Raw genomic sequence first — 23,078 nt, forward strand, 5'->3', positions numbered from 1 at the left:
TCACTGCAGCATTGAGGGTAAAAATAAATGCCTACACAAAGCTTTAAGGAGGCAAGTTCTTACCAGCCCCAAGCATCATTACCTTGAGCCTCTATCAACAGTGCAGTATGGATTACAGTTGGAACAGTAAACATCTCTGTACAGTAAGTTAAAGGGAAAAGCTTAAATGCTGCCCCACTGTGCCATACTGAAATAACCCCACTGGAAACAACAGGCAGACAGCCAGATTGATACCGCAGCGGATGAAGGCCACATTCTTGTCTTGTGCTTAGCTCATTGAAGTGGGATCCCATCCCATAATAAGCCAGCTGGACACTCAAACCCCCACCCTGCCAGCATGACAAACAATTTCCATGGAGCTAGCAGCAAAAAGGTCAACACCAAGGCAGAAGTGCCCCATGGCCTCAATGCAGAGCGTGACATCTCTCCCTCTGCCCATCCCCAGAGGATGGAGTTAGTCTTGGCGCACGGAAACTGTTCCAACAACTCGGGACTTTCATTCTCTGTCACACAGAGCAGCTACAGACACAGTGCTGCGAAGAGCTGACGTGCCCAGGAGGCTGAACACAGCACATCCCCTCAATTGCAGTAAGCATTAGCTGCTATGTTCTGCAGCAGGAGTTGGGCTGGGACACCGGTCCCTGTGCTTTTCACTTAGCCTCCATTCTTCATCATGTAGGCACTCTCTCAGAGTGGGTGCTTCAGTCAGAAGCCTGCCAGGTTTGAAGCTTTCTAAGGCCTTAGAATATCCTACCTGTGTGTGTAGCCTGCTAGGAGTTGCACTGTTCCTTCACAGAGAGCCATTTCCTCTGCATGGACAAAACATCTGTACTATTACACCAAGGAGAGATTGTGCCATTCCAGCTCAGGGAGGAGGTGTTATTTCTCCATGAAAAGGAGTGCTGCACTTCCAAAGAGATGAAGCATCTGATACGGCTCTGCAGACACTGTGACTCTTCACCCACCTCCTCCCATTGACCTGTGATACCTCTTACTTTTAGAGGCAGCTTCCCCATTTTCATCCCTCCAGTGAGTGAAGGATGGTGACAGTGGTTGGCTGGAGCACTTCTGCTCAGGGTTAGCATTAAGCAATACGAAAGCACTAAGTTTTTCTTTAGAAAATAGCAACCTTGCCGTTGCTGTTTTCTCACTTGAGAGTCTGCCACAGGACCCCCACAGTCCTCCAACACCTTTTCCCCTTCCAATTTCCCCATTTCCAAATGGGAAATCCCCTCAGCACCTCCAGCATCCCCACTCCCTCCTGCACATCCCTACCTACAACCCTTCCCCTGCCCACTTCCACCCCAAGCAAGTGCTTCAGGTACAAACACAGGCCAAGTCTTTGCTCTAAGCTCTTCAGAGAGGAGAGCAGACAATGAAGTCACTACACCAGGGGTAACTAAGGAAAAGCTTCATGACACAGGTAGGATAATATCCCCCATTCCTCAGGGACCTCAGGTTACATCATGTGGATCCCAGAGTCAGAACTGCCTGTTTAATGACTTCATACAGTAATGTAACATGGAAGATCTCACTCCAGCAGTTGGTCCCACAAGCACTTCTGAGCTTCAACTGCTCCTCACAGCTCAAAACAGACTGTCCCAGTTGAGCAATGAGTAGTGCACACCCTGTATTAGGGTGAAGGGGTATTTACTTGGAAACAGCAGTGTTGTTAGAAGCAACGCTAGACTAATAGCTTTAATCTTAGCAAAGATCAGGTGTCTTTTAGACTTGAGGGATCTTACGCAGCCGTAAGCCCAGCTATGGGTTTGCCAGTTAAATAGACAAGACTCTGCAAAGATGCAAGCACAGACAAAGTAACCTACCTAAGTTCACATGCCAGATCCATGATGAAAACACAAACAGAAGCCACATCTGGCTTCCAGCAACTGGAAAAACACAATCCCGGGTTGGAAAGGACTACTAAAGAAACCCAGATCTGCAGCTTCAGAACCTTGTATGTGTGTGCCAAGGCCTTGAGCATTCTAATAGGGTTTAATGGCTCTGACCAGCCTCACCTGGAGCCTCCACCCACAGTCATGCACATTTAAGCTCCAGCCTGGGCCCTTAGTCCTAGTTTGAGTTTCAGACCAAGTGTTATGCTGTAGCTGTCTCTAGTTCTGCCATAGCTATGCCTGGTTATAGACCTTAATGGCCCTGATCTGTGCACTAACTTCCCAGCTTGATTTAGTCCCTTCCTTTTCACTATGGACTTCTCTGGTGGTTGCTGGCCTGTGTCTTCAGTAGCACTTGTTTTTAATTCATCCTTTTGGTGAATTCAGCAAAGGTTCAATTGAAACCTCTGGGCAAACTCTCATGGGGTTTCAGTTCGAGCCTTCATTTCCGTGCCGAACTCTGCACTTGCCTTTGCATCCTATTGATGATGAAGCCCATTCAGGGACTTGTCATTTATTGCTGGGCTGGGGTCTCCCTGGGAGATGCTGTCTCTACTTCTACTGCTCAACATGGAGCAAATCAGCTGGGGACATGCTGGCTGTTAGTCCCAAGGCCAGAAGCAGATGCTCCCTGTCATGAGTATCTGAGGGTATCTTGCTGTGAAGGTTGCTTGTTTCTCTGTATGACCCTGTCATTATCTCTAAGTTCTAGTGTTAGGTGGAGGCAGATTATTTTGCTGCATGACAAGTACTTGCATCTTTCTTGGAAGCTGGGTAATTAAAGTCCATATGGATGTGACGTCTTATTTACTGTTGTAGTTCTTATATTCCATATTCACATCCACAGAGAGGACTGAGATGACACTGCTGTTGTGTATTGCCAAGTAGGAGGCAGCTGCATGAAGTTCTCAGTGCTGGAGACATTGAATTGCCCAGGTTGTTGCTTTCCAATTGAAATGGAAAAGCTGACAAATCTTTCCTCTTCACAGCAGCTTTAAACTCATTAAAGGCTGTAATTAGAACTAATGCTTTTCCCAAGGCCACCTGGTGATTTAAGGTGGTTCTCCTGGGCAGCAGCCACCATTTGAACTAATACTCAACAGGCACACAGCCAGCTCTGAGACAACCAGCAGAAACCAGTGGAGTTTGGAGTGAGAACATGAAGGGTTCAGGTGCTTGTCTGCTCTCTCAATACCTTGCTACTACTCAGAGGGAGTCTGTGTGCTGGAAGCCACAGAGGTTTAGGGATATGTGAGGGACTGCAGCCCTCAGAAGGGCTCAGGCCGTGTGGGTCACAGATCAAGGGTACCAGCAGTGTCCTATGCATGGATGCAGGCAAATAATCTGAAGCCCTTGCAAATACTCAGCAGGTCCCAGTTTCAGTTGGGTTCCTCCTAAAGCAATTAACCTCCAAGGAAATTACAGTCTGGCACACAGCCATTGACAAGTTGCCAGGCTTGTGGTGTAGCCAACTTTTAACTGAGTGTGTGGGCATTTATTGCCTGTGGGAAAGGTAAAGGGAAATGGGTACGTGGTTGAAACAGCTGCATTTTACTGCATGTCTGTAGAATATCTGCAAACCCTTCCTCTTGTGCACACCTTCATGGCTTGGAACATGCCTGCTTTATATCACTGAATTGCCAGCTGATAAAGGTCCTTTTTCACCAGGTTTAGTGAAGCTGGGGATAAGAATGGTAATCACAAGGTGATAAAGCTGTTACTGGCCCCTTTTTCTCCTAGTTATACGAATGTAAAGCTGCTGTGTCCCCCTCTACCTGGCCAAAAGTACCATAAAAATCAGCAGGTCAGACTGCTCAAAGGGCAAATCATTTTGCTTTACGGTAAACCTTGCAGATGCAACCTGTTCTCCAGGCTCCTGTGACTCCTATTAGAAACAACTACGCACAGAGCTTATTGTCTCTTTGCAAATGAAGGAACAAAGCTCATGAGGACAAACCCAGTATTTTGCTTGCCACCAGGGCAGCTGTCATGACACGTAAGGTCTTGAATACATGAAGGACTTTATCATCATGCTCAAGAGTCTTCTCTTCCTGGACTTTACCTCCCTGTGACAGTGCTGGAAGGTGACTGTTGCAAAGGCTCAGATGCTCAGTGGAGATGGATTGCTGAAACACATAAGAGTCTGCTTGACGTGACCCATGTTCAGAGGATGTGAAAATTGCAGGAGGAATATGGACGTTAGCTGATTTTTCCCCACAGAGCCAATATATGCCTCACTGATGTGAAGGGAATGTTGCAAGGGTCTCAATGATTGGATTTAAGCTGATCCATCAGTCTCATTATCTGTGTGTGCGGCTGCGTTTGGGCATCTTGTTGCTTCAAAGGCTGAGGTATCTTAGGAAAAAGGGACGGCACAAACATGTAAAAATTCCTGTAGGCAAAGGAAAACCTTGGGAGAGGAAAGGACAAATGACTCACAATTAGCTTGTGGGAACTGCAGGATGCATGAAATCCTGACCCCATCTGCGTCACTTTGCCATTAACTTCAATAAGTCAGGTAGCTGTAGAGTACAAATCTCTTCCAGTCACTATAGCAAAGGGTGCAGAGCCATTGCTTATACAGCCCTAAAAGCTGTCTTTTGCCATAGTTACTGCAGCTGACCTGCAAAAGCACTCTCTGCAAGTGCTGACTGTATTTTTAGCTGATCTTGCATGTGACTCATTAGGGAGAAATGAGGAAAGACAGTCACACGGGAATTCCCAGCTCTCTCCACAGCACTATAGATCACCACAGCTGCAAGAGTCCAAGAGACAAGAAGAAAAGAAGGCATGTCCTCTGCTCAGATGTATCCTGCCAAAGAGGGGTTGTGCCTGCAATCTAACAAACAACAACAACTGGGTAAAAAGGCCACCGAGCAGACATGGGCCATGGCTGTAATTGATCACACTTCCTTAGTGTACCAAAAGAGGCGCATTATTCAGCCAGCCCTACGTTTTGATCTTTCCTTGACTAACCTCTTGTAATCATAATTCCCTGTAGTTCTATTTTTTTGGGGCAGTTGAAATCAGGGGAGGATAAGTGCTTCTTGCACATAGCATTCCTCTATAACCTACCCTCTCCATACAAAGAGTATACTGAGATAACAGGCAAAAAGTTGGGTACACCCTCAACAAAGGTTCTGGCTAGACTCTTCCCTTGCTTCAGGCTGAACAGACACCCATTTGTAGCTAATCAGCCTGAGATTCATTTATGGTTAGCAATAGGAGCTGGCTAGGCTATGAAGTAGACCTTCAAGTGTTAATGGCCATGTTGTTTCTAGTTAAGTATAGGAAAGAGGAGAATAAAAGGAGAATAAAACTCATGAGGAGAATAAAAGCTTCCATAGCACAGGGTTAATCTGCTGGCCCAAGGCACTACTTGCATACCTTACACTAGCTCTTTGGAGTCTTAATCTCTCCAGCTCAATGCTGTATCTTCACTGTCTGCTTTCAGCATGCAGGACTGGGTGCATTTGAATGCTCCATCCCTGGCAGTGTTCAGGTTGGATGGAGCCTTGGGTGGCATGGTTTAGTGTGAGGTGTCCCTACCCATGGCAGGGGGTTGGAACTTGATGATCTTAAGGTCCTTTCCAACCCGAACCATTCTATGATTCAATGATTCAATTCTGCAGGCATTCTCCAGCAGAAGGATAACAGAAAGCCAAGAGCCAGGCTCTGTCCACTGGAATTTGTCAAGATTCAGAGGCATCTTCATTCAGGACCTCATTCAGAATAGTTTGTTAACAGCTCTGTTTGCTACTCCAGTCTCTGGGAAGAACAATGCGAGGAGCCATAAAAGTCGTAGTGGAGATAACTTGATATAATAGGGGACACAGCTTCTAAATTAAGATTTCTGCTCACCACTGAAAGCAAAGAGTAGCATTTTTAGCAGAGAGAAAGGCATGTATACTGTCAGAGAACTGTCAGAGAGTGACCATGGTCTGTGTTTGTCAAGGACTATGTTGGTGGCCATAGAAAGAAAATGAGTCTCTCAAATAACCTCACATTCCAGAAACATCACCGTGTTCCAGGCAGGCAAACAAGGAGCTTAATAGAGCTAAAGATTGCTCCTTAAGTAGCCAAGCCACAAGTCCAAGCCATTGGCCTTCACTCGTTCTAGTAGAATTCCAATATCAACCACCCACACAAGCTGAAACTGCCTCATATTGGTGTCAACCTGTGTGGATAGTCTCACCTTCCACTGTCATTAGCTCATGGTGAGAAAGTAGAAGGTAAAGATGTGGCCATTCAACAGAGTGAAGCCAGCTAACTTCTCCATATCAGATGCCTGTGGGGCAAGTCTTCAAATGAAGGAAACAATATTGACCCTACCAGGACTTCCTTCTCTACACAGATATTTGAGATGGAAACTGGGCTTACCTTCACACTCCAGTATGAGTGCAGATCTGAGATAGGTCTGTCAAATCATTAAGAACAGAAATGAAGTCTTAACTCATCTCCGCTTCTAGTTTAGACCAATAATACTGTGCTGAGAGAAAGAGGATATTCCCCAGGGAATACACTTGGACTATTCCCCAGGGAATATACTTGGAATATTTGCCTTTCCAAGCCAACTATTTAGCTCTTAAACTGGGGATAGTTTCCATGTGTCCAGCTCAGAGAGCTGAAGAAGTAAAAATGTTTAGGCACCAGCCTGAACCCTCCGTGTCCAAGTTCATTTTTAAGAGTCGGTGATGGTGTACGTTGGCTCATGTTAAGATCTGTGCCCTGAGAGTTGTGCTGGAAGACTCAGATTCTCAAATAGGAAAAACCGACCTTTCTTTCCACTGAAACCATTGAGTTATACATTGCTAAGGGGTTTGCCAAGGTAATTTAAAGACAGCAATATCTTCTCTCCACTGTTAAGCTCAATACAGTGGTTTGCTGAATGGACTTTGCTGGGAATTCTCCCCTAATTTGCCTCTCTTCAAACTGCTCAGAACAGAACTGCCCAGGACAATCCTATCTGCTGCGTCCTAGCTCAGTTTTGACTGCATCAAGTGATGAAGTCCTCTGCACTTCGTGCTCCCATCCCATTCCTGCTAACATGATAATCTCTCATTGCAGGTAAATCATCTCACCTTGAGGTGTCTTCAGAGCCTCCTCTCACCTCAGACATAGCAAACCTTCCACAGAAGAACCCACCTGGTGACATAAAGCCTGAAACAAGCTCTGCATCCTCGCAGCCAACCAGTCTATAATAAAGGCAAGGACCTCACCTGTTTCAGTTTCGTTCCCACCATGGAAGCACTGCTGTCAAGCACGAACACAACGTTCTTTGGCAATGGAGGAAGATCTGTGGGGGCGAAGTAGTGCACGAAATACCCATTAAGAATCTGTGGAAGAGCAAGGAAGTCAGGAAAGGAAGGTAGATGCAATGTTCCACGCACACCATTATGAGATATTTGGTTGGGCACACCTGATCCTGCTTTCAGTGTCTGTGTCTACATTGGTGAATATTAGTGCTCCTTGGTATCCCTGATCTCCTGTTTATCCATACTGGGGAGCCTACTGGAGCTCTTCACATCTTCTTTCATGGTGGACACTGGGGTTTCCTTCCAGATGTAGTAAGGATATAACGTATGTACCCAGTGATCAGAATTGCAACATGCATATGAGGAGCATATATATATATATATATATACACAGCCAGTATATTGATAAACTTAAAAGCAGGTACAAAAAAACCCCAATGAAGTAGGTAGCTCTGGGTTTTAAGTCCATCTTGTGGATGCCAACTGACTGGTTTATTTTGGATAGTTCTTACAGATGGAGAAGTAATGGGAAACATTTTCTAGGACATTTGGAAGATAATTGAACCATCTCAGGTATAGGTAATAAAACAGAAAAGATGTGTACATCATGTGTACAGTACCTGAACATCCCCCACACTCAGCTCCCTGTTGACATCATATCTAATGATGAAGTCTCCCAAAATGCCATTTCGGGCGATCCTGGTTTGCTCAACAACACTGGGATTGAATGTAACTTTAGCCAAGGTTTTGGTATGTCCAATTACAGTAGAAGGAGGAGGAGAAACATCACCTGTTGAGATCAAATCACAATATTGCAAGGTTTTCCCATTGTCCTACGGATGTCTAAGCAAAACACACATGGAATTGCCATGGAGTCAGGTCAACAAGCATAGTTACGTACTGAGGTTAAAGATTAAAGACTGTGATCTCATAGCTGCCTTCCAGTATCTGAAGGGGGCATACAAGATGCTGGAGAGGGACCCTTCATCAGGGACTGTAGTGCTAGGACAAGGGGTGATGGGTTCAAGCTGAAACAGGATACGCCGGAGGGAAGGGATGCCATCCAGAGGGACCTCGACACGCTTGTGAGGTGGGCTGATGCCAACCTGATGAAGTTTAACCATGCCAAGTGCAAGGTCCTACACCTGGGTCAGAGCAATCCCAGGCACAGCTACAGGTTGGGCAGAGAAGAGATTCAGAGCAGCCCTGCAGAGAAGGACTTGGGGGTGTTGGTCGATGAGAGAATGAACATGAGCCGGCTGCAGTGTGTGCTCGCAGCCCAGAAAGCAACCGTATCCTGGGCTGCATCAAGAGGAGCGTGACCAGCAGGTCCAAGGAGGTGATCCTGCCCCTCTGCTCTGCTCTCGTGAGACCTCACTTGGAGCATTGTGTGCAGTTCTGGTGTCCTCAACATAAAAAGGACATGGAACTGTTGGAACAAGTCCAGAGGAGGCCACGAGGATGATCAGGGGCTGGAGCACCTCCCGTATGGAGACAGGCTGAGAAAGTTGGGGCTGTTCAGCCTGGAGAAGAGAAGCTGCGTGGAGATCTCAGAGCAGCTTCCAGTATCTGAAGGGGGCCTACAAGGATGCTGGGGAGGGACTCTTCATCAGGGACTGTAGTGACAGGACAAAGGGTAACGGGTTCAAACTTAAACAGGGGAAGTTTAGATTGGATCTAAGGAAGAAATTCTTTACTGAGAGGGTGGTGAGGCACTGGAATGGGTTGCCCAGGGAGGTTGTGAATGCTCCATCCTTGGTGGTGTTCAAGGCCAGGTTGGATGAGGCCTTGGGTGCCATGGTTTAGTGTGGGGTGTCCCTGCCCATGGCAGGGGGGTTGGAACTGGATGATCTTAAGGCCCTTTCCAACCCTGACTATTCTATGATTCTATGATTCTAAGTTCAGGTTAGCTATAAGGAAGAAGTTCTTTACCGTGAGGGTGCTGAGGCACTGGCACAGGGTGCCCAGAGAAGTGGTAAACACTCCATCCCTGGCAGTGTTCAAGGCCAGATTGGGTGACATGGTTTAGTGTGAGGCACCCCTGGCCATGGCAAGCGGCTGAAACTGGCTGATCTTCAGGTCCTTTCCAACCCAAACCATTCTGTGATTCTATGGTTCAGCTCACCAGTGATAAAAGAAGAACTTAATAACCCCTCTCCTCTAAGTCTAAACTGAAACCAACATTGCAGTGCTATCAAGAACATAAATATTTAGGCAAAACTCCTGTGCTCACTCCTGCTTGGAGGTCACTGAGCTCAAAGACCAGATACTCTCTGTAAGACTGTGAATTGCTTTCTGTAACTAATAAACACACAGCTTCTGACACGTATGCGGTACATATTCCAGTCAACTCCAGGCATCTAGAATGTGGATCCTATACCTGAGATGCTGCCAGTCATTGCAAGCATGACTCATTGGACCTGTTTAAACATTTCTGTTAGGATTAGATGAATCATACTGCAGACTTCTCTCTATTGATTATAGAGGGTCCTTGAGGTGGCTTGTTCAGATGTACTACAGGCATGTGAGGTAGGACTGATGTGACTAATTGCTGGATCTGACCAGCATCTAATGTGTAATGTCTACACCTGAACGAGTCATCTTAGCTGCCTTTATGCTCAGTAAAAACTTATCAGGATGGTCACTGCAATTTCAGTCTTACTGATTGAGACAAATCCAACGCAGCCATGCAAACGGCAGCCCTGAGATGTAACTGCACCCCTGAGATGGAACTCACCCTAATCTCTGAGAGCACTTCCTGAATCGGTGAAGAGAGAGATGCTTTTCAAAGGGTATCTCAGCAAAAGACAGGAATTTAGGGCTAAGTCACGCTGAAGGAACCTCTGCTTGTCTTTTTAGCTGTGATCGTTTTCTAAAGTTGAGGGATATGGAGATTCCTCGTCTCTCTCTGAGGCCAAAATCTCAGCTTATCCTCTGTTTGTGTGCCAACTGCTCATTCCCTCTGAACTACACATAAAGACATAAATACCCTTACATGAGACTGACCAAAGGTCAGATTTGTCCTTGAACTTCCCCAGATTTAGAGAGCTTTCCCCCTTATCCTAAGTGGCTATTGAAAACAAAAGAATAAATTCTCAACTGATGTTCTTCTTGGGTGCTTCAACTCTCACAGTGATTATTCCAACATTCCCCTGCGGCACGGAAGTTCTATTATATCTGCTCATGTGCTGATTATAATCGATGGGCACGAGCTGCTCAACAGCACTGTGTGGGGAGTCTCAAGTCCTTGCCCAAGGAGCCTGTGGTATGGCAGGGAAAAGAAAAGAGGGTGAGATTCAGTTCCAGTTTAGTCATTCACAACGCAAGTACCTATGCTTGAGCTTACTTTTTAGGCTCTCACTACACTCAATGGAGATCAGGTCAAGCGTGACAGGAGAGATTGGGGTATGATACATCTGGCCAGATGTAGACATCCACTTTAGAATAACTTGAATTATGTGTTATACTCCCTTGACAGTACTGATCACAATGACAAGGTGCAGGCAGTCTTGGAAAGCTCCTCTCCAGGGGTTCCTATAACACTGTATCTGTAACAGCAAGTGGCACTTCTCCGCTTTTGTAAAGTGCTTTGAGCAGCATTAGAGAAATGCAGCGTGACATTTGTATGCAGCGTTGAACGCAATCCACATCCCGCAGTGATTTACAAAATAGGATACATAGGATTATGTCCATTTAACAAGTAGGAAAATGGGAGCGTGGAGTGGTTACCTATCTCACCTGATTCCCCACAGGTCAAAGCCCTTAGAAATGCTGGGACTATGGTTCTTGTGGATTTATGGAATGATTAGCCAAAGCTGTTTACTCTCAAGTGCTATGTACAGTCTAGACTCCTACAGGCAGAGGAATGAAAGTAAGAGTCATAAATCCACAGCACTCTAGGATGTGACTTCCATGTTGATTTGGCTTTACTTTTACAGCTGTCCTGTGAGTGCATTTGAACAGACAAGGCACAAGACTGTCCTACTGAGGCAGGGAAGTGTTGGCTTATAGTGCAGACTTCTATGCAAATAGATTATAGTTGGAGGACCTGGAATGTTAAACCAACTCATCAGCAAAAGCCTTGACCAAGGAGCTGATTGACAGACATTACAATCATAGCATCATAGAACGGTTAGGGTTGGAAAGGACCTTAGGATTACCTAGTTCCAACTCCCAAATTACTCAGTTTCAGGCAAGAACTGATGCTGGATCATGTCTTCTCTGACCGTGCCAATTCCCATCCGTCCATCCTGATGGAAACAGAGTGAGGGGTCCCAGCCAGTCCATTGAAATCACTTAAGGACACTAGTGCTGGATATTAAAGGGGGGTTATAAAATGATTACCCAGAGCTTTGACAGTTTTTTCTAACTGTGCATAGTTCAGTTTTCTCCTGGCACAGAAAAGCCATAAATCAATAGCTCGATAAGATTTCACCTCCATCTTCATTTGGTTCTACTTTTAAAGGTGCCCTTTGGTCTGATGAATCAACAGATGTAATGTTTCTAATACATAGCGCATTAGATTTGCTTGTATTGGCCTCACTGGATTTTCCATCTGTCTTCTATCACTTCCATAATTCCATTTACTGTCAGTGTGTGGGAAATGCCCAGAATTCATAGAAATAGCCTAACAGTCCATTTATATTTTCTGATCTATCTGAGGATTTCACATTACTTCTTAACTGCTGAAAAGTAAGCATTAGCATCAGTCAGGCTGCCTGGCTATATCACACCAGGGTTAGAGCAAGTCAGTCTCACTCTGGAAACAGAAGCTCTCTCCTTGTAGCTACTGCACAAATACATCTGTGGCTGTGGGCTTTGGACTTTACTTCTTGTTCCTCTGCCATAAGTACATTGATGGGTGAGCACGACCACACCAGCATGGGTTCCAGTCCTAGCATTTTTGTGGACTCTGACCATCTGAAATCAGCTAAGTCAGGTAGACACTCCGTGATTCAGTTTCCCCACTCGTTAAATGGGCATAATCACATGGATCCAGTTTTATAAACACTGTGGAATCTAGATGGGATCATGTTGATCCCATTGCATTCATCTGTCAGTCCTCAAAACACTCTTTGGAGGTAAGAATGTCGACCCCTGTAACACAGATAGTGTTTTAGAAGCCCCTGGAGAAGAGGTTTCCAAGGCTGCCTCACACAGCCTCAGTGGCACAAATAGCTGGGGAAGTTCTCCCATCTTCTTCATAGCCACTCACCTCCCATCGCCAGGACAGAGATTAAAACCAAAAGAACGGTCTGATAGAAAAGGTCCAAAATAACTTTTTTTACCCTGGAATAATAGAAGTCAGGTCTGGAATGCAGGCTATCATCTAATTCATCCCATGTTCCCTAACCGTATCCCTTCCTACTTGGTTTTATGTCATGGTCAGCAGGCATTCCAGACCTCAAGTAATGGAAACTCAATACCTGCCCTTGTCAGTCCTTTCCACAGCTTCTCTTTTTCTCTGTCTGACATTTTTAATGTCTAATTCACATTTTTCTGTCTAGATTATAAACCCGTGACTTGTTCTTTCTGTTAGTGACACAGCAAGCACAGTATTCCTTTCTTCCTTTCTTCTAGATATTTGAGTACAGTTACTATGTCTTCCCCCAGGTTTCTTTTTTAGGCAACACTGATATCTGGATCACAATTACTCTCCTCTGTTTATTGGCCCAGTGCTTTTTAAACAAGTGACTGAGAAAGGAAAATCCATGAGATATTGCGGAGTACAGAGCATGGATGAGTTGCAAGGATTTATGATGGTCTGTGTTCACTCCAAGGTAGTAAATAGGGCCTTTAGACAAACTGCCCATCAAATTCAGCTAAAGAGGTAAACAGAGCAGGAAAATAGCATTTTTCAGATGAAACTGTAGAAACAGTTTAATCTAAATTATTTTAGAGACTGGTAAATTCAGCATTAGAGCTCAAAAGCAAAGGTCATCCTCTGCTAACGTAGAAACTTCTAGACATCTCTGATAAGAGATAAAAACCCTTCTGAGACCTATGACTTTGAAAAGAAAGAGTCATTCTCAAGCAGCCTAGTGTCTCTTTGCCCAAGTCCGTGCCTAGCTTTCACACTACTGTCCTGGAGGAAAAGGATGAGAACTGTCATCCCTGAGGATGCTGGGTGTGCATCGTTCAGGAAGTGTCTCCGTTCTGAGGTCACCAGAGAAGGATCATTGACCTCCTGTGCTGGGGTTTGTATGTGACAGAAGACAACACCTGCACATGCCAAAAGATCACTTTCCAAACCTCACATGCCTGATATCTTCCTTTGGGAAAAATACAACTCCCAGATGGAGCTGTGTGCACAGGAATCACTGACAAAGGAAATATCCTGGAAAGGCCTCCCATCACATTGTCCCTGCTCCTTATCCAACGATGACGTATGCAGGACTTTCCAAGAGCCTCTATCTATAGTAAAGCACAGCTTTACTTTTCATAAATCACTGGAAGTTTGTGGAACCAGGTCCAGTCTTTGTATCTTGGGCCCCTAAAGCAAAAAAACAGGCAGAATTGGATTCTTTTGCTACTTCTGCTCCCACCGCTGTGATTTCTGTGCTGTTTAATACATGAAAAGTGTCCTTCACTCTTTCTCATCAAGGGACATCTTTTGTCTATAGATCTTTAAGTTTTATCTCTTCTATTCATCACAATGGATACCAGCAGTTTGGCAGGAGTCAAAAGTGAAAATCCTGAATGACCATTAAACAGAGAAATGGATTTTTTACCACTATGCTTCCTGCATGGTATAGTGACTATGGATAGCGTGTAGAAAGCACCAATGTAAGAGGATTGGTCCATAAAATAAAGGCAGGTCAGCCATTTCCCTACTTTTGGTCATCTGAGCTACTGTTACAAATGCTTTCATTAGGTTTGCTAGCAGCTTTTATTGCCACAAGTTGGCATTTCAGTGCTGAACATCAATTATTGCTAGTGCTAATCATACAGAGATGTGGATGACTCCAAACCCAAACATGTTTGATTTTCAACTTACTTTACCTATTCTACACTGGATCCTCAGGACTTGTACTCAGAAAAAAAGAATATACTTTCTTATTGAGGTCAGCCAGAGTCAAAAGTATTTAAATGACTTGTGAAGCCACATCCCATCCCCAGCAATGGTTTCAGGTTGGTGATGCTTTGGACATGTTACTCAGAATGCCACTTAACTGATGACTTGATGCCACAATACATTTTCCACCCAACACTCTCCAGGTAATTTATGACTGCTTACCAAAATCTCACGTTATCATTAACTGGGAGATATTATTAACATCTCTGCTGACATCAGAAACTGAGGAAGAGAGTTTTCATGGCATATTCAAACTCAAACCAGTCAGGCAGTACTATTTTCCAATGACTCCTTAGCGGTCACTGTTTAAAGTCAAGTCGTGACCTCTCTCATTTGTGGCACCACCATGGCAGCATCAGGTCTGACACCCTTTGCTGGCCACTTAGTTAATAGATTGCTACCACTCAAGTGATACTGAAAAGTTTTAAACCACATGAATCCAAGAAGACACCAGACACTGCCTTTTTGCCTGGTTTACTCCCAGCTTGCAGACTGTCTTCCAAGCGGCCACTTTTTGAAGGTAAGACTCACAATTTCCATGTCTCTCACTTAAGAACCTCCCTCAGAGGTCTCAATGGATGTGCAGAGCTCATGCTCTGAGGTTTTGAGGTGTTGTATGAGCAAGAAGGCTTTGCAGCAAGGATCTAATGACTCTGATGTTTTCCTTTTTGGGTCAAGCTTGAGAGACGACAGCTCGTTGGAATATTGTAGATTTCCAAGTGAAATGCTCCTTGCCTTGGCCTTGCCCTTCCTAAGAGTATTCCTGTGGTTTCCATTTGTGTTTAGGAAGGCAGGAAGTTCCTGTTGTCTTCTGAGTGCAATTGCTCTTGTTGGCCAGAAAAGGTCACGAGCAATAAATCCTTCCTATCCAAAACAAGCTGCCTGTCTCCATGACCAATATTAGACCCTTCTGAAACTCTCTGCCAATTCTTTCTTTTCTTTTTCCCTTCTTTGTTTGTTTATTACCTAGCTGGTGGTAATGTCCCAGTTTCCTCCTTTTGCTTTAAATCAGAAAGCTTAGCAAACCTTCTGAATCCATCAATGTTATACACTCCTCTGAGCGGCACTCATCTGAGTACCAACAAAGACTTGATCTGGCAGACACACAACCCAGTCCTGACTGCCCATGAAGGACCCCAAAGTTGGTTTGGCATTTTGATGACTTCCAGAGCAGTGATTTCATCACAGCAAAACAGATTTCATCAACTGCATAGGGCGATTCCACACAGAAAGGGTCTGTAATTGAATGCTGAGCAAGGATAAAGCACAGGGAATCTGAGCTTCAGTTGCATTACCCAATGGGACATCTATTTTATACATATTTTACTGGCTAGAGCGGATTATGGAATCCTAGAGCTTGGGCCCATTTTTATATGAGCTGTTTGAAATCTGAAGCACAGTGCCAAGAATGATCAGTGCTCACAGGTTGCTGTTTGGATAGCAAGTGACCAGAGTTTTCCCTGTATGTCATTTGTGTATAGGAATTTCCACACTGCACTAGACCAACAGTGTGTCTGCTTTGCTTAGCCTGTCTCTAACCTTGATCAATGCCAGATGTTTTGCAGGAAAACATATGCCACAATGCACTACGATATCCCCCAATAGGTGAAAAAGGCTTCCTGTCTCTCCTGATGAGGAACAGAGCACGTTTATCACACATTACATGGATGTACAAGCAAAGACTAATTAGCTGCCTAAGGCTTGACCTGAAGCTGGTCCAAGTCACTGAGAGCCTTGATTTCACTGTCATTTGGATGAAATCAGGAGGATCACACTGAGCAATCAGTTCAACTCCATTGCATGTGCTTCAGGATCTTCAGCTGGCAGACATGAACAGCTCCACTGATTTTGCTGGCGTTATGTCACTTAGAGTAACCCACAAGACTACATCCTGCTTCCAGGTCAGACTCATCCCTTTGGTGAGGGTTTTTTGTCGACAAGGAGCAATCACAGTATCCTGTGCTCCTCACTGTTAGTTTACACTCGAAAAACTACCTTTACACCGTCAAACAGTGAGCAAGGATGGTTAAGGGTAAGAGCAGATACTCATATCGTGCTTAGTGTTTTGGCAAAACATGGATTTTCCTGTTGGAATTTCCCATGTTCTAAAATGCAGGATTTCCTATCTGCCTTGGCATGGATGGATGGAAAAAACAATTCACTTAAAATAAACATTTCTCAGGAGATGTGGAGCCAGGGAAGAGCCTGCTCTAATGCTGAGCCCAAGGCTTGAAGGCCCAGTTCAAAGCTTGTGAAGACAACAGCAAAAGAAAGTCCTATTGAGTTGAATGGGATCAGCCCTATATTCATTAAGCATCAAAGTCCTCACAGATACCACAGGAACACAGTCATCTACAGAAAATAGAAGAAAAGCCATCAGCCTTGATGTAAGACTGAATTCCCATCACTGAACCTCAGAGTTCGTAATCCCAAAATCCCTTTCACATTATATCCATTATACCAGCTTTTGTGAACCTGGAGATTGCCCTGCCAGTGAATAAGAGATCTCTAAATAGGAACTGCTGATGGCCTGCAATACTTAGGCACTTGTTTGTCACTCAAATGAAGCCACTTCTGGGGTGGAATATACCTGTCATACAAGGAGTGCAGCAAGAGTTAAGAAGAGAATGTGAAAGATGTATCTTCTAAATAAAGTCATAGTTGGGATTTGCCAGAACAATTTATGCCTAATGAGCTGCTTGCATTCATTTTGCATGTTGTCTTCCTGTAGTTTCTAATACCGTTTGATCTTGGACAATGCTGCTTTGATACAATGGGGGGGTTTTGTCTAATGTCTCATTTGGAGCAGAGGAAAAGTGAATCATAGAATCACAGAATGGTTTGGGTTGGAAAGGACCTTAAGATCATCCAGTTCCAACCCCCTGCCATGGGCAGGGATGCCTCCCACTAAACCATGGCACCCAAGGCTCTGTCCAAGCTGCCCTTGAACACCGCCAGGGATGGAGCATTCACAGCTTCTCTGGGCAACCCATTCCAGTGCCTCACCACCCTCACAGTAAAGAACTTCTTCCTTGTATCTAACCTGAACTTCCCCTGTTTCAGTTTGAACCCATCACCCCTTGTCCTATCACCACAGTCCCTGATGAAGAGTCCCTCTCCAGCGTCCTTGTAGCCCCCTTCAGATTGTTATGGTTGTGAAGGTTGTTATGAAACACCAGTCTACACAGTTATCCAAGACTGCCTTGGAGAACTCCCAACACCGCCAGTCCAGATCCTGAGAAGTGACTGAGGCCCCATTTACGAGGGTCATAAAATCTCTCCTTACCTTCAGCTTTCCCATTGCCCTTGTGCTTGCTGTTCCGCAGGGGAGGCACTTCCAGTGAAACTATTCCTGACTTCTCCAGGATGTTCACCTCCACTCGTAACCTCCCTACCAGCTGCTGGGGCCGGATGCTGACTGTGTACTCATATTTCCCCAGTCTCCTTTGCAAAAGCTCTTCATAATGCAGTAGGAACTTGGCCTGCATCTTGCGAGGAATGAAGACAGAAGCTTTGAATGTCTCATAGCCATTCTCCCTGGAAGGAAAATCCAAAGACACCTTCACACCCCATACACATCACACCTCACCTGCTCCAGTGAATGATGAATCTGGATTTTGTGGGTGCAATGAAAGTATTTCCTACCACTGAATATGTGAAGCCAGCAAGAAAGAAAACATCATAATGCTTCACAAAGCTTTGGGCACATTGAAGGTTTCTGCAGGAGAAAAGGTCCTAAAAGGTGAGATGACTTCTTGAGGAGAGGAATATGATAGACATATATAACATGGAGCAGGGCCAGAGGAAAGGCTGTCTCTTGGTTTCTTACACAGAGGATTTCAAGACCCATATTGAATTCTTGACTTTACCATTGCTGACTTATTGCAATATCTTAAACAAAGGACAAATTAATTCCTCTTCCCTAATAATAGCTGCTTATAGCTACATACTCAATGGGGAGAAATAGGAATTCCCATAAGAGAATTACACCCCTGGACACTTCTCTCAAAGGACTCTTCTCTTCCTATTGACCACAAAGTGCCATCAGTCACCCAGCATGCAACTGCAGTCAGCTTTCTGTTTGCTAATTTGAAGTGAGATTAATTCCCACCTCTATTGGCTTCAGCTGCCCTCCTCTTAAATGGAGATAACTGAAATTGCTCTACCTCCCATACAGACACTGCAGTGTCCAACTCGTGGGCATTGATATGATGCCAGGCACTACTGTCTGTAGAAGGGAAAATAAGCCACGTAACAAGAATCATAGAATCATAGAATAGTTAGGGTTGGAAAGGAGCTTAAGATCATCCAGTTCCAACCCCCCTGCCACTTCTAATGCCACATAGGGGTAACTTCAGACCTCACTGATGTGAGGTTTTGGTGATGCCCACGATTTGGTATTGAAAAGTCTCAAGTCTGGGACGAAACCTGGATCCAGCCGTATCTGGAGAAGGAATTTAGAAAGCAAAGGTGCCCTTTCCAAATCTCAGGACTCGATGGGAGGGTGTCCTTGATAATTTTGTCTGACCCTGTTCTGTATGTAGTGAATAATCAAATGTACCTTGCCATCTTGTTAAACCACTTGCATTTACCACTGAACTTTGTTAAGTCACTACTTTATATCAATACAGAATATTGTTGCTTCTCTCTTATAAGACTATATCTGTGACAGTGCCTTAACTTTCCTGCCTGTTATTCAGGAAGTAACAAGTTTTCTTTCCCTCTGTAGTACATCCTGGAGCATCTTGGAGGTGAAAATGTTATATAACAGGGTTAAAGAAGACCACATGCCATTTTACATGACGCGGAAGATGGAAATGACACCAGGCGGCGCAGTTAATGTTCTATTTAACTGCTTCTTCCTATAAATCCGTGGATGGGCATGCCAAAACAGCCAAAATGAAGATGAGAGGAGAGCATGTCACTTCCCAGGGCACAGCTAACGGCACAATGCTTACCTTCCTTCTGTGGAGTTCAGAGGTTTCCTGTGCCTTGCTTTGTCATCGCTGCTGTGTTTCTTTTCTTTCCCTGTGACCTCCCCATAATAAGTCTTGTTGCCAATGATCCTGGAAAGACCAGAGATGTCAGCATCATCACTCCGCACCTACACGCATGACACCTATACAGCCTGTTTTACTGTGCACATGTATTCCTGCACATTGTCCACCCAGCTGCCAGCATTACTTACTTACATGGTAAAGTTGGAGATGAAAGCTGGAGCAGGGATCTGCATCTCAAACACAGCCTCTCGTGCCTCAGATCCGCTGTTCACCATCGTGCAGGACACCGTGGTGAAAGCATAGCGAGAAATGATTGTGGATTTCACACTGAACTCAGACATCCGAGGCCTGGTTTCCTGTTGGTATTAAAAGGTTACCCATTAACACTGACAGTTGGATAACTCACCCCATCAGTGCTTTGATGGCTTTAATACTTAATATCATCAAGCAAATTATCACCCTGTGAGTATTAGACTCTCCTATAAAACAGTCAGCAGCAGGCAAGGGGTTGGAACTGGATGATCTTAAGGTCCTTCCCAACCCTAACTATGATGCTATGATTCTAAGGTGGGCTTGCCCTCAATATTTCAGGTGAGCTGCAAAAGGTAAGCCAAGAAAATGGCATTTCCTTTTTCATGCACAGGAGCAAAGGCCGCAGTCATTTTCCAGTGCTTGGGAAGGGTCCAGGAAGATTGAGAGCTCTAATTATGCCAGCCTTTAGATGTGAAACACACTGACAAAATCCACTTGTATCCTAAATTACAGCCTTCAGCTCTAACCATGTGAGAGGATCTGGACGAGTCCTTTATGGCCTGAGGAAAGAAGCCTAAAACAGGTCCCACACAGTCCAGAACTACATGTAATGTGCACAAGAGCAGACGTAAGACCTCTTGAAAAACTGGGATCGCTATGAAGCAGCACCTTCAAATTCACACGATCAGATCCATAAGTAACGTAAACTACTGTCAGTGGAGTCAACTGAGTCCTCCTCTGCTGAGAATCCACCCTGGAGGTCTCAGCCAATGGATGGAAGAGACTTAATAGGAAACACTGACACCGTGGTGTCTCAAGCAAAGTATTTTAAGCCTTCTAGCCCACATTGGATTCCTTCCAGCAGAGACTGCAGTGAATGACACATAATGTAGCAATGGAAGCTGAAAGCCAATTTCTGCTTCTTGGGAATGTGTTTTTGCGCGCAAGGCCTGGGTTGGAGCATTTCTTCAGTCTCATGTGTTTTATGGACAGCAGTGTCTCCATGGAGCTCAGCAGTTTGCTTCCTGGAAGATTTCAGTGTATTTAACTGTAAGCAACCCATGAAGTTGCTTTAAACAGTCAAAGACCAAACCCTCAAAAGCAGAAGGAAACCAAACAGTAAACCACATTGCAAATACAGAGCAACTTCACTGCGCCAGATACAGTGAGACTTTTCCGACTGAGGAAACAACTCAGTCAGAAAGCCTCTGCTCACACCCGTATAAGAGCTCTGAAGTCAGGAACATGCTCTTCAGCTGCACTTCCAGGCTTTTTTCTTCAGAACAAGAATCATTTGACAAATGGCTTAACAAGTGTCTGTGTAAGCAGGAAACAACAGTTCTGTAGTAGCTGCCGGCATCAGAAGCAGTACTACTACTGAGCATCCAACAAACCAAGCTGCTGGGCTAATGGATTCCAGGCGAGTGGAAGAATCCACTGGAAACAAACATAAAGCCGTCAACAGACTTGGAATAAAGCCCCACCTCCTGCCTACACTATCAAGGCCTGGAAGAACTCTGATAAATGTGTCTCAGATGAACCTCATCATGGTGTCTGACAGCTGGAGAATGTGTGATGTGCTTTGTGTCCACTCTCATTCTGCTTAGCACAGGCTCAGCTCACATGAAGCGCAATGGCAAAGACTTCTAGGGTGTGATTTGTCTCACTGACATCAGACAGCCCAGTGCAATGGGTCTAGGCTAGAACACATCTGCCTACATCTCCTCCTTAGGCTACAAGTGGCTTTTACTCAGTCACTGTTGATTAGAATCAGATCCTGCTGTTCTTAGGACTTTCTCTGATACATAGGCATGGCTTTCCAGTCTCATTATCCTGGAAATGGAAAGGATGGGGAGTTTTGATCTGAAGTAGTGTTTGTAGGAATGTTTCCAGATGTAATGAGTTGATGTTTCATCTCATCTTCCATACCACTAATTGCCTGTGGCATAGCAAGAGATACAGAGGATTAATGAAAGAAGTAGAAGAATCTAAAATAAACCACAGCAAATTCTTTTGTTCCAGATTTTCTGCATCCACTCCCATGTTCTGCATTTCATCATAAGCTATGGGTTCAAACATAGTTGACAGCTCAACAGCAAAAGAGGATCAAGCCCTTTGCCTTTTACTTGAGATACAAGTGGTTCTGTTGTGACAGATCCAACTCTGTGAATTCAGCGATGGATTCACCTGAAGTTAGAAAGTCTTCACAACATGACAGAGGACATGGACTTGCAAGAACACAAGAATTGTTGTATTGGGTGAGAACAAAAGCAATTCTAACCCTGTAGCCTATCACTGGCAGAGATCAATAGGGCATGCTTAGAGCGTAAAATCAGTCCAACCTGCACTGATACTACCCAAAAATAATCTCTGTTTCAGTAATCTGGGGCTGAAGGAACTCATGAGCCAAGTGTGGTATTTCTGTGCTTAGCAGACCTCTATAGATTTTTATTCTATGGCTTTGCACAGCTGCTTTTTGAATCCATGTAAACCTTTAGCTTCCGCAACATCTTGTACCAAGGAGTCCCACAGCTTAGTGATATTTTATATGAAGAACCACATCACTTAGGGTCTTAGGACAAGGGATAATGGATTTAAACTCAAACAGGAGAAGTTCAGGTTAGATATAAGGAAGAAGTTCTTTACTGTGAGGGCAGTGAGGCACTGGAATGGGTTGCCCAGGGAGGTTGTGAATGCTCCATCCCTGGCGGTGTTCAAGGCCAGGTTGGACAGAGCCTTGGGTGCCATGGTTTAGTGTGAGTTGTCCCTGCCCATGGCAGGGGGGTTGGAACTGGATGAGCTTAAGGTCCTTTCCAACCCAAACCATTCTGTGATTCTGCGATTCTGTTGAATCTGAATGTGCTATTTGCTGATCTCTGTCATATCTCTCTGTAAAACTCAACAAGCTCCACTTCTGATACCCTCACAGACTTGAGGGTATCACAAAGGAAGCAGCAAAAGAAAATGAATGAAAAAGGCATTGAACACCTCTCCCTCTTCCTGGTGGATGAGAGCTGCCGTTGGGGAAAGCAAACACTGCGTAAGGACATCGCATACAACTGAGGATGAAAGAACTGATTCATCTTCCCATCCCTGGAAGGGATCTGCCATTCCTTGTATGTAGCAAATATAAACAGTGGGAGCAGAGGCAGTTTCCAAACAGGTTGCTCGGTCAGGCTTGGCGGGCAGCCCAAGTTCCAGTCCATGATTCTTGTGCTTTCTCTGGAGCTCTTACACAATCCATCAGTGCCTGATGCTCTGACTTACAGCTGTGCAAATGCCTGTTTGTTTTCTCCGCTTTTTATTAAGGCCTTCAGAAGATGAGAGGAGGCACAAAGGAAAAAACAAAACAAGCCGTTTGTTTAATATTATTATTACTGTGATTTATTATCCCTATTAAAAATAAAGCTAGGGACTGCCAAGGCAGCAGATCAGCACACTGCTATGAGGCAGGTTGGCTGGGTGCTTTATAAAGGTGTCCTGGTTATTATGATGAACTGAGCTGAGATTTTCTTGCCAAACACGTTGTTTTATGCTTGTTTACATCAAGTGTTTGGAAAGACAGGAAAGAGCTGAAGGAAAATTAAATACATTCCACGTT

The 23,078-nt window shown here is 44.7% G+C and overlaps 1 protein-coding gene across 1 annotated transcript in view; it reads right to left on the reverse strand.

Moving 5' to 3' along the window:
• The window catches only part of ITIH5 (inter-alpha-trypsin inhibitor heavy chain 5), a gene marked incomplete at both ends in the record, with an annotated part of 48,928 nt that overhangs the window by 19,377 nt on the left and 6,473 nt on the right, over positions 1-23,078 (reverse strand). The window contains 5 exons of the mRNA XM_080627013.1: positions 7,115-7,231; positions 7,771-7,940; positions 17,512-17,762; positions 19,184-19,291; positions 19,418-19,581. Of these exons, the coding sequence (XP_080483139.1) occupies positions 7,115-7,231; positions 7,771-7,940; positions 17,512-17,762; positions 19,184-19,291; positions 19,418-19,581 (810 nt within the window). The remainder of the gene's footprint in view (positions 1-7,114; positions 7,232-7,770; positions 7,941-17,511; positions 17,763-19,183; positions 19,292-19,417; positions 19,582-23,078) is intronic.

Source organism: Psittacula echo (assembly GCF_963264785.1).
Source record: "Psittacula echo genome assembly, chromosome: 1".
NCBI classification, from domain to species: Eukaryota; Metazoa; Chordata; class Aves; order Psittaciformes; family Psittacidae; genus Psittacula; species Psittacula echo.